This window comes from Calonectris borealis, chromosome 2 (assembly GCF_964195595.1).
Source record: "Calonectris borealis chromosome 2, bCalBor7.hap1.2, whole genome shotgun sequence".
Lineage (NCBI taxonomy): Eukaryota > Metazoa > Chordata > Aves > Procellariiformes > Procellariidae > Calonectris > Calonectris borealis.
In genome coordinates, this window is record NC_134313.1 from 139611325 (window position 1) to 139623898 (window position 12574).

At 39.3% G+C, this 12574-nt stretch overlaps 1 protein-coding gene across 3 annotated transcripts in view; it reads left to right on the top strand.

The window, feature by feature from the left end:
- Positions 1–6634, top strand: part of ETV1 (ETS variant transcription factor 1) — a 66021-nt gene extending 59387 nt beyond the window's left edge. For all 3 annotated transcript variants that reach the window (XM_075143658.1, XM_075143659.1, XM_075143656.1), the window contains 2 exons: positions 2209–2310; positions 4880–6634. In XM_075143658.1, the coding sequence (XP_074999759.1) occupies positions 2209–2310; positions 4880–5101 (324 nt within the window). In that variant the 3' untranslated portion in view covers positions 5102–6634. The remainder of the gene's footprint in view (positions 1–2208; positions 2311–4879) is intronic.
- Positions 6635–12574: the final 5940 nt, after the last annotated feature.

A 12574-nucleotide genomic window follows, 5' to 3' on the forward strand; every position in this document is an offset into this window, starting at 1 on the left:
ATTGAAGAGATTTATTGGAAAATGGTTTCCAGCAGATGGTGCAAAAACTTTATAGATTTTATTAGCACAGGAAGGTTTCCTTACTGTGTAATTCCCTGAAGAATTGGATATTCTGATTTAAGTTAACCAGATCATCTGCTTGTCTGACTTTGTAGCAGTTGCTTTGTGTTTTTGAGCAGCACTGCATCTGAGATCTGGAGGAGGCAGGCTACTTGAAACTTGCTCACTCCTGTGTGCTCTTAGGGAGTACAAAGGAGCCTAAGTTGTTTTCATATGAATGTCATGGATCTGACAGAAACTGTCGATTAAAATAAGAATAGCCTATAGGAAGTTGCACACTTCTGTTGGTTGCAAAGTGTAAACTGAAGGGAAGTCAAAAAGCTTGTTGGTTCAGCTGTGGCAGGTTAGGATGTCAATGACATCCCATCCCTTTCTGGAGGTTTATGCCCTTGTGGAAAGGGTGACAACAAAAATGAATATGTATCAGCTCCTTGAGCACCATAGTTCATTCAGAAAGTAGATAACTGCGAACTGTGGAGGCTGAGAACTGGGTGTAGGTCCATTTATGCTGCCTTGTCACAGGGACAGTAACCTTCAGCAGGAAGGTGGGTGGAAGGCTAGAAGCCTGAATCCCTTCCACAGAGCAAGACTTGATAAATGCTATGCATTTCAGGGACAGGAAAACTCGCTTACCAAGACTACTTCTGGACCTGCTTGCTTATTTAGGAATGTCAAAATACCACACAATATTCTCAGCCACTATCTTTGCTGTGTATTTATTTATTATGCAAGCCTGTTATGTTGGGGACTTTTAGGACTCTGATTAATGCAGAAAAAAACTTGGCAGGAATAAACAAAGTGTGATGTAGGCATGTGTTACAAAGATGAATAGGCGAATCAAGGTTATGCATCTAGGCCAAATCTACAGCTGGAATAAATTGACATGATTGGAGGTATGTTTCAATACAGCTATAACATAGCTGAAGTTAGCAGAGCCATGATAATTTACATAAGCCTGAAAAGCTGCACCACTGAAAGGAAACATTGCTTTAAAAACAAATTTTAAAAATTATTGTCCAGATGGAGATCAAAGTCATGGATTTTGCTGTTGTTATTTAGTCCCCTTCAATTCTCAGTGCTGCACGTCGTCTATAGTTTGCATCAAAAGGCTCCAGAAACCTATGGGAAAGTTTCGTAGAGCAGTCTGCAGAGAAGCTGCTTGGCTACTCTCTCCTTCTTCCAGAGCTGTATGCATATGTACCTCTCATGTACCTCTCAAACATTTTCATAAAATGTGCTTTAAAGAGTTCATCAGCTCTGACTTTGTTTCCCCCTGGTGACATGATAGTCATTTGTACAGCCAGTAATTGAAATGTCACCAACAGCCGATTATAATTTCAGGTGGGGAATAAGCAGTTAAGCTCTTTAAACAAAAGGTCTCTTTGTCCAGAACTACCTTTGGCAATAAAACAGGAAGCGTAAAGGCAAGCAGAAGGCATACTGTTCTCTATGGCTTCACGAGTTCCTTTTTATTATTATTTTTTAAGGGAAATTATACAACTGCAACTATGAAATTTCTGTCCCATTCTTTATACTACCATATAGTTCTTCTAAGTGATTACCCTGCCTCCTCTGATAATTCATTTTCTTTGCTGAAGTAATATTAAAGACTGGGAGTTGGCTTTTGACTTGTATCTCCTAATAATCTCAACATCGCTGTCATTCCAAATACTGTCTGTATTAGTTCATGAACTAAGTGTGTATGCATGTGTGTTTAATATAACTTAGTGTTCTGACAGCAAGAAAAATATAGGAATAGTACAATTATACACAGTATCAAACTAAAAAAAAGTTTTCATCTTTTATGAATGTTTTCTGGTGGAACTCGATAAATATTTTTTGGGCATCATCTCTTTATATGGCTTCATTTTTTCATTGGTTTTCTTTATTGAAAACAAACAAAAATCCCCCAACCTTCCACCACATTTGCAAATAAGTAAGTCTGCTTCAAGTTTAATGGATGACTGTGTGTCCAGTTAAAAATCATAGTAGTAGATGGGAAATTCAGGTCACGGCAACCTTTTGTCTTGTATTTATTCGTTGTACCTGCAGGGTTCCCGCTCCTCCTTTCCCAAATAAAGTATCTGATTATAAGATCTGCTTGTTAAATGCATTTAACAAATCAATGCTAATCCGTTTTTGTGGCAGGTGGCACGTCGCTGGGGGATTCAGAAAAATAGGCCAGCTATGAACTATGATAAACTTAGCCGATCACTTCGCTATTATTATGAAAAGGGAATCATGCAAAAGGTGAGTAGCCAATTTTGTATCAAATTTCACCAGAGTGTTGCATGTTAATCCATAAGTCAGTTTATGAGGAGTACTTGTAACTGCATTGCCTAGGTAGGTTTTTCATCTATTTAGGCAAATACTAAGTTTTTTCACCTACCAGGTCCAGTATATGCATCAAGATTTTTTTTTCTATGTAAAAAATGTTTGTGGTTTTAGTTCACACAATACACGTCGTGATTATAGGGAAAGAGGTGACATTCAAAAATATCCAAAAGAGCTTCCTGGCACCTGGGAAAGGCAAACAGTGGAGTATGGTATGAATAATGTTTTGCAGATCTAAATTAGCTGCCCAGCGCTTGGGTACTTTGATAAGTGCAAGATGGGGAGAAAAATGATACCTATTAATATACCAAATACTTTAATATTTTACCAATAGTGTTGTAATAATACAATTTTTAAGTGGAATTTAATATTTTATAATAAGCTGAACTATGAGAAATATTTAACAATAATTTATATATAACTATCTTGTCTTGCTGACAGTATTCAACCCATCCTTCTACTGTGGCTTGCTGATTTACATGTATATTTTTAAATCTTGCTATGTAGTACTATGTAGATTGACTGAGAAATCAATCGGAGAGACCTCTCTGCTGCATCTACAAAACTGGCAGCTGTGATCAAAGATCATAATGAACATCTTGTGCTGTAAAACTTGTTCCATATCTTTTCACATTAGTTTTGTGACCTGTGATGACTAACATGTTTAAACCTGCCATTTGCCAATTCCATGAATGGAAACAATGCTCTCGGCTCAAGTTACTGGGCAACTTTTGCAGTAGGTTTTGTGAAGTCTCAGTTTGGAGTTGCCTGTTACAAGTTCTCTTGCTTTGATTATGGGATTGTTGTAGTGCTCTCCTTTTTCACTATCCAGCAGTCAACTTGGACAACAATCTGGGCTAGTATTGGCTTATGGTACTTCAGCAGCACAGTGCCTCATCTATTTTTGTGTGTCACAAAACTGTGCATTGAGTCTTTGTAAAGTGGACTGGAGACTGGGTTCAGTCAGGGAGGAGCAGATACGCTTGATTTTGCTGGGTGATGCTTCAGGCAGAGGAGGTCCTCGTTGCAGGTTATAACTCAGCTGCATAGGCAATTGCGCCAGCACAGTTCAAAGGTAGCACAGAGGCAAGAATAAGTAGCAAAGAGAGTGAAACAAGTTGAAAAGGTGGGGATGAGAATACCGTAATGCTGATAATGCTGCCTAACCCACACATCCATTTAATATGGAAAGTTCACAAGTACTTCTGACAGCTAGCTTGCTACCTCTTAAGCTACTATTTTATTATCTACAAGAATGTATTTTACACACATTTTAAAAGCTAGTTTGGATGCTTATTTTTCTGACATAGCAGTGTTTGAGGTTTGCCCTGGATCACCCTATCTGGCCAGTCAGTGTGTGTTAAAAACTAATGGTGGTTGTAGATTCATAGCAGGTTTCTTTACTGCAAGGTTTGTATGCACATTTTTTCCCCTTTTGTTTTAAGTTATGCAAATGCCCAATTTCTGAATGCAGCCTTCAGTCTGTCAAACTTGCTGACATTAATTTGGTGAAAAAATTCTACTGCAGATGCAGCCTCTCCCAACACTTTACATTATTTGTAAAATAAATAAGCTGAAAATTTAAGGAGGTGCTTCAGACTATTTTGCACCCATAAGAAGAGAGTTAAGTTTGCCACACTTTTGCCACCTTCATTCACTCAGTTCCAATGCCGTGCTAGCTGGAGTTGCAAGAAGCAGACAATATGATCTTTATTTTAAAATAATTTTAATAAACTGTGAGCATGCAACATAGTTCATATTTTTTAACGTAATTCTTTAAATAAGGTGCTTGAGAAGACACTATATTGACTCTTTTTTTTAAATAAGACAATAATTCTCTATTGTTTTTATCATTCTTCAGCTTTTAGGAAGAGGAAGCACTGACATTTAGTGCTATTTCTGAATAAGGGAAAACTAGGATCTTTGGACAAATTGCCCCTCCATAAGCAAATCCAAATGTCCCAGCTTTGCATGAGCAATTGCTAAGTACATATTAGCCTACGTATTTGCTTACGTTGTCCCTGTACAATCAGCATGCACTATAACTAAGTGCTTTTATACTTAAGTATGAATCAATCTGCGTAAAGTGAAATTCAGATCTCTATCATTTAATGTGATTCTTTTTTCGACTTTGCACACAGAGTGTTGGACTTATTTTATTTTGCCACTGTAGTGACAATTTGTTTACATTTTCCAATAAGAACAGTTCCATTTGTGGTTAAGTATAGGAAACGATCGCAAACAAAAGTTTGGAAGTAGAATACCTAGTCCATCTTCCTACAGGGTATCACATGTGGTAAAACCGAGAGCGTTCTGCACAGTCTGCTTCTGCAGATCCCTGTTGTCTTTGCTAGGTCATTGCCTTACCAGTTCTGCTGCTGCATTATTAATTGTGTAACGAAGGTGAGTTCTTCACTGTTGAACTTGGAGTTGCAAAACCACAAGGTCTTATGCTGTACCTTTTTGTCCCTTCTGTTGTCCTAAGGTGGCTGGAGAAAGATACGTCTACAAGTTTGTTTGCGACCCTGAAGCGCTTTTCTCCATGGCTTTTCCAGACAACCAGCGCCCCTTACTGAAGACTGACATGGAGCGCCACATCAATGAGGAGGACACTGTACCTCTGTCCCACTTTGATGAGAGCATGGTCTACATGCAGGACGGTGGCTGCTGCAACACCCACCCCTATAACGAAGGCTATGTCTATTAACAACAGTGACAGTGAAGGGGATGTTTCGCCCCTCCCGTAGGCTTCTCCTCTTTCACAAGACCCAGAGGAAAGCTGAATCGACTTCAGTTTGTTTTTTAAATAGTACACTAAAAGGGGCTTTTCCTGTTGCATTACTCCGATGGTCTGCCATGGACAGCGCACTTTATTTGGAAGGGGAGGGTTGGAACTTAAACGTTATTCTGTGTAACAGGAGGAAAAGGGTGGGTTTGCTTTTTACTTAAGTTTGGGAAGGGAACATACAGGTTTTAAGTACAAAAAAGCTATATCATGTCTGTTTTGTTTCATATCAGCATAAGATATTGTACATTTTCTCTGGGTAACCGTAGTACAGTTAATTCTCATTGTGCAAAATAACCACTTGATGATGATATCAGCACAGCATGCCTAGGGCATTTGTTTCTTGCCATTCTTAATTGTCTTTCTGCAGTTATAAAAGAGAAGCAAAGCGTATACCACAGCATTTAATTTAGAAGCTTGCAGTGGCAGACCTTGCATCTTGCCTCTGAAAACAACCAGATATCGCAAGAGTTTTTTTCCTTTTTTTTTTTTTCTTTTTTGTTTTGGTATGGCCTCAAAAAAAGTCCTGTTTGATGATAGAGTGGCCATAAATACAGTGACCAAGCAAAATCCCTGATTTCAAACTGTGAGCTGCATGCTGTATCTGGTGCCACGTTGCTATACATATATGGCCCATGCTATGGCTTAGACCTTTCAAGATCCATTTGAGGGTAGTAATTACATGTGGGAGGCTTTCTGATGATCATGTCAGTATTAAATACAGGACCATGATCAGGAGGGAGAAAACATTTTGTATCCTTCCATTTCCTTTGGTACATAAATAAGTTATTTAATCAATAGGAATTAACTGTACTAAGTCACATATCTAATTATGCTGTTTAGACACAGCAAGCACTCCTTGAGAAAAATATCCAATACACTAAATAGGTACTTTAGTAATTTTTAGACACGGTACCCATTAATATGCATTTAAACCTTTTACTGCTGTGTTATGTTGATAACATATATAAATACTAGATAATGCTAATGCTTCTGCTGCTGTCTTTTTCTGTAATATTCTCTTTGATGCTGAATTTACTATGACCATTTATAAGCAATGCTGTAACTACAGGTAGCATTTCAGGACAAAATAGATGACTTGAACCATTTATTGCTTAGAAAATAGCTTACGCCATAGCGTGCTATAAGCAGCTTTTATGCGCATCCACAAATGACTAGTAAGCTTCAGCTTGCTAAGGAAAGCTCTGCAGAACCTTTTGTAATTTTCGGTGGAATAGAGGCTTAGATGAACTGTCAAAGAATATCATGAAGTCGCTGTATGACGTTGTAGTGCTGGCACTGATGTTACCAATCAACTTGTTTTGGACACTAAATGTAAATGTGATCAGATATGTTCAGAAGACAATTTAAATTTTGAGGGTTTTTTTTTTGTTGTTATTTTTTCAAATTGTTTTATTTTTTGAGAGGGGTAATCTTGAACACAAGCCACACACGCTATTCTGTATGTAAAACAAAAAAAAAAAAGCCCTGATAAAAACCCAAAAGTTTTACATATTTATGAGCACCTTTTCTGAAATATAATATTTCCTAGTTTGAAAGGAGGGAGAGGGGGTAAAATCCAGATTTCTTTTTTTGCCCAGTGAAATTTAAATAGGTGTTATATGGAGTACCTCATTTTCCTATATTCCCGAGAAGCGGAGGAAAATGAATGCATAACCATAAAACAACAGGAATAATTTTCATCATAATGGATGGATTTCAAAGACAATCCTAGGTGGTGGGTTAATTTTCCATCCTCTGTCAGTTAAGACACTAGTTAAGCTATGAATATTTTAATATGCAATTAATCAAAAGTAAAGAAGTAGCGGTCACTAGAAACCACAGGTGCATAAAAAACATTTGGGCAGGTATTTAATTTACTCAGATCCATAAGACAACATATTTTATGGGAGTGTATATATGCCTTAATGTGTCACCTAATTCTGTCATCCTTAAGTCTCAATGGCACTTAAATTTTTGGTGATCAACCCAGAATCAGAAGTCTAAGATTGCAGAATTAGCAAAAAGGAGAGGGAAAAGGTTGAGTAAGATTGTTTAAAAAAATGTGGTTTCCATTGAAATAAGGTTCAAATGAAACATGCTTTGATGAAAAGTCCTTGGATTGGTTTTGGTTCTTTAATGTCAGCACGGAGCGCCTCTTGCCTGTGGCAGGATGTGGGTATTTGGGAAAGGGGTTGGACAAAAAAGGAAAAAAAAAGAAAAAAAAAAAAAGAGGAAAAAAATGCATCAAATGTGTAATATTTAAGAAGAAAAATATATATATATATCTGTATATGGTAGTGACTCACTGAACAAAACAAGCAATCAGACCAACATTACATGATCTCTCAGCAGAAGATATAAAAGTCTTTCACTGAACTGATTAACCCTTTTTAAAATGTACCTAAGAGGTTTATTTAAAGTCTGTTTTTATTCCACTTTTTTGTTTGTTTGGGGTTTTTTTTTTTTGTTTGTTTGGGGTTTTCAGGTAGAATAATAAATCTGGCAGCTGATTTCTGCAAGATTGTTGTGTATTGGATTCCTAACCATTTGGACTGGAGAGGTCCCTGCAGTAAGGTTCTTCTTTTGGAAGAGGAGATGATGGTCTGTTCCTGGTGCCTAGAATGGCTTCCTGCAAAATGTAACCAAAAAAAAAAAAAAGAGAAGTGAGGAGTATGCACAACTCACGTGTATATAAGTTATAGCCGGGAGTTAGATTGCCAAAGCATCGTATTTGACTGACAAAAGGGCAGAGGATGGTCTATGTAAATTTAGAGAAAGATTGATTCCAACTAAGAACACCTAGACATTTTCACAGAGCATTTTAATACCCTACTGAATTGGAATGTGGGGTGTTTGGGGCTGGGGTGGGTGTGCTGGGTTTTTGTTTAGTTGGTTGGGTTTTGTTTTGTTTTGTTTTCGAGCTGTGCCACAAGTGGAGGGAAAACGCAGGCTTCACCTCTGTTTTTAGGAGGAGCTGTAATGGAGTTAGCTTGTGCGTGTTTGCTTGTGTGTCTTTTTGCTGCCCAGAGAATCCCTTTGGGAGAGTTAAGATTACAGGTTTAGGGCAACACACAAATTTTGCTTTAGGGATATGGCTTTCCATGGCAGAGAGCCTAAACCTTTTCTCTCCAAGGTCACACCAGTCTAACTTTCCCACACACCAACTACGGTGCAAATCTTAACATTATATTCTCTGAAAGCATGAATTTCATATGCTGGTCAGACCAAATCTGCCTGCTTTACTTACTGTTGGCTGCTGTGGTAACTAGGGGAAAATTGGGATACAGGAACATTAAGGATCGTTTTCTCCAGTAATTCCCTGTGAAGAGCCCTTTGCTCAGAATCTTTTCATCTTTGGGATTCTCTGGTGCCTGGGACTATTCCCCAGGGATTAGTGCTTAGAGTTTTATTGCCCTTGACATCTGACTGGTTTGGGCTGCAAGTCCATCTTCACAGGACGATATCATCTAGTAAATATTTTTGCCTTGGTTGTGGTTTTTTGTTTGTTTTTTAACAGCAGAAAATAGATCAATGTGTGCAAAAGGTATTATGAGGAAATCTTTGAATTGTTAATGGCTGTACTTTCTCCTTTGAAGAGCATGAGCTTCAGTTCATGTACTACAGGTAATAGCACCCATGAACAGCCCTGTTCAGTGCTCACATTAATAGCACTGAGGACTTTTCCAAATAATCTCCTTCAAAGATGCTTTGGGAGTCTTAATTAATATGGTATCTTACATCCTAAGAATCATCACTCTGAAATACCCCACTTGGATCTAGCTGTAAGAGCCTAGGAGATTAATTTCTCAGTTCTCTTCACTGGTTGGTTGGGGTTTTTTTTGTTGTGTGTGGGGTTTTTTGTTTGCTTTTTTTTATCAGAAGCTACTCTGCTTGGAAACAAGGTAGCAGCTGGGAGCAGGTGCCTATGCCTCAGAAACTCCAGTTCAAAGTCCCCTGTGTTTTGCTAAGATACCAGGCTGAGAACTGAAGCATCTGCAATACATGACTGAGCCCTGTCCTCCTTGTTCTCTTAAGGAAGATGGAACTACAGTGCATTGTCTTCTGCTGCTTCTGCTACAGGAGTGGTACGCTCTGGCAGAGCAGGGGGATGGAAAGCTAGGGGCAGTAGCATTTCAGAACTACAAAGTTACCCAGAGGATGTCTGTCAGATCCCTAAGAAACATAAATGCAAAGTGCTGTACCTCACCACCCAGCTTTCGTGACTGTGTAGGTAGGTAAAGTTAACTTCATCTTTTACTTCAGGAGGTTGAAGTATTGGTTTCCCCCTTGGAACACCAATTCTGTGGGAAGGAAATATCTGTGCCATCTTCTTATGTAATAGTCTGAAAATGCCTATGAAGAGTCTCGTTGACATTTTCCCAAAGAACTATTTTTGTGTGAAAATGACACAACAAACATCACCAGAAGAAGGGGTAAATAAACCCCAAGAAGTATCCATACATCGTGTTCTCCAAAACTATAGCATTGTTTACCCTAGAAAGGTATCATCTCTTTAATGCTGCTGCAGTATTATCCTTATTATGTACCTTCATTGGACTGACCTCAAAAATACACAGCATACCCTGAAGTTTTTTTGGGAAATGAGCTTCCTGGTGTTAATAGAGGTTACAGGAGGGTACCCCTGAGGCAGGGTCACAATCAGGCATTTGGATCTGGTAAGCTATAATTCTGTGTCTTTGCTCTTGCAAAGCTCTGTGGGCATTTCTGCCCATGGTGATGCTTTTTAGTTGCATGGTAGAGAGGTAATTACAGCCATTGGTTAGGTTTTGGGGTTTTTTTTGTTCGTTTATGAGTAACTATGATTTGTTTTGTTTCAGAAGAAATGTCTATGTATCTCCTTCTACACTCCAGATAAACAGGTAGATACTTGGGGTCCAAAATAGCATTTTTGCTGTGTAATCCACAGTACAGGCTATGGCAGTTCCTTGCTGCTGCCCTAAAAAGGAAAGAGTAGAGGTGATTTCACTGTTTTCTTTCCCCCTCCCCTCAGTGATAGGACCCAGCTGATCTACCTGAAGATAGTTTAAACCAATTCTTCACTTACCCATGATATTTTAGTGAACAGTGTGCTTGTTCGTTAGTTCAGTGGCACTTTATAGAAGCTCAGGTACAGGGAGTTGAGTGTTTTAGATGTACTGCAAAGGGCTCTCTATGGTGACTTTCAGACAAAGCCTTGCATGGGGAGTGGCATATGGCTACACGACCTAAATAGAGGCAGGGACGCCAGCTCCTCAGAGCTTGAGACGTTTGCTGAAATATGCAGTTAAGGCTGCTCCTGGCCGGCTGGGGTGAGCCTGCCCTGGAAGACCTGGTGAGGAGCTCTGTGTGCATGCAGAAAGCCAGAGAGCGTGGTCCCAGCATGCCTGGGTGAGGCACAGAGATGGGGAAAAAGTCTGTCGGGGGCAATCTGGCCCTACTAACTAGCTAATCCAGAGGTGATTAGTACAGGAAGGAGGAGGTTATATGACCAATATAGTAAATCACAGAGATAATTATTTGAAAGACATGCTGCAGGAGAATCATAAGAAATTATGGAAAGTAATAAACTCTGTAAACAGCAGCGATTTTTAAGACCCCAGTGCTTGTGGGAGTGCTTCAGGAAAAGGAAGAGAGAAAGTAAAACACAGAAAAGGACAATAATATTAGATGAGAACAACAGGAGTCAAATCATGAGCTGCATTAGGGGACCTGGAAGATTGCAGTGTTTTAGATAAGGAAGGGACTAAGATAAGTACAGAGTCAGTAAACTGAGATAAGAGCAAGAGAGAGAAGGTAATTGGAGGCAGTGCACTTTGTGGTCAGTGGGCCAAATGTGTTAGGCTAACAGAGCTGCACCAGGGTTGTGTTTGGCCCCAGCAGTATATCCCTAAGGACAGGAATATCAGAACTGACTTTGGAGTGACTGTTGACAATTTAGTGAAACCATCTGCACAGTGTTTGGTAGCTGTTAAAAGAGCAAACAAGATATTGGAATATGCAGAGAGTGTTCTAGGCTATAAATGTAGTGATTTTATTGTCCCACTATATTAAAAAAAAAAAAAAAAAGAAAGAATACCTTACAGGATAATGGGTCAGATTGCGGGTTGGTGTAAATCAGCTTGGTTTCCTTGAAGTCAGCTAAGTAGTTTTAGGCTAACAGAGTCTGTGGCCTGTTTTTAATAATGTGTATGCCTCTCTAGTGTGGTATATACACAGGACGCTTTTACTTGTTACATTTTTCAGAAAGATATACAAATGATCAAGACCTAGGGCGTAGCATGAGATCAATAATAAAAGATGAAATTAAACAAAAATGCATGTGTTCTGAATTCTAGTGACGTAGCCAACTCATTTCTGTATAAAGCTCTCTGCTGGAGCTCTATACATCCCTTTAATTCTTACAGTGGTCTTCTGTGACCAATACTGGCACTGTATGTGCTGGAGTCCCTGCTACAAGTGGCTCAGCATTGGTCTCTGCAAAGGTGGCTGGGATTTGTAGACCAGGCTGCCTTCCCAGCTGTTCATGAAGATCATATGGACATTTAGAAATCTTAAGGAGTGCACTAAGCTTCCAGCCATTTTCGGGACTAGCAAATTTCAGGTACATTGCAGATTTAGCTACAAAGGCTAGACTTGCAAAGGAATTTCAGCCACTGCTCTGCTCCATATTACAAGGCTCTGTGAGCCCAGCCATAAGTATTTAGGATATCTATGGGCCTCCACAAAATCTTTCAAAAGCTGGTCAGCTGACCACGGCTTCTCGGCTTCCTGCAGGAATGAAATGTGGGAGAGACGAAATGAGTGAAGACCTAGATCTGCATCTACAGAGTAATAAAATGAAGAACACCTTCGTATTATTATTTCAGAGTTTCAGTGTGACACTGCAGGAGGGAGTTCATAGGAGCTGAGGCAGTCAAATGTTTCCTTGGAGCCCAGAATAGATGCCTATACCCAGAAAAGGACTGTTAGCTTTATGCAGTGCATGCATATGCCTGCTCAGCAGTCAAGCTTTCATGAATTTGTTTTTTGGTGTTTAATTCTTCCTAATACGTAGGGGAATATTCTGCTCAGTAACAAGTTATCTTTTAGACACTGTAATGCTCTGCTTTATAGTACGCAAAGTGTCTTTGTGGATCTAGCCTTAATGACGGAAGAAGCACTGCCACATAAGGAAAGGTCAATTCCTGGAACTGTGCAACCCATTAAACTGAGTAGTTTCTACAATCATGATCTAGCCTTGGGCAAGTGACATAGCTTGGCTGTGGCAAAACCAGTCCTTGAACCTCAACTTGGCTTATTAATGCTTTATGTTAGCTAAGTGCCAGGAAAGCAGCTCCGCACATTATGTAACCTTCTCTTGCCCCTCTGACCACTTCTGCAGTTCTGATCCTC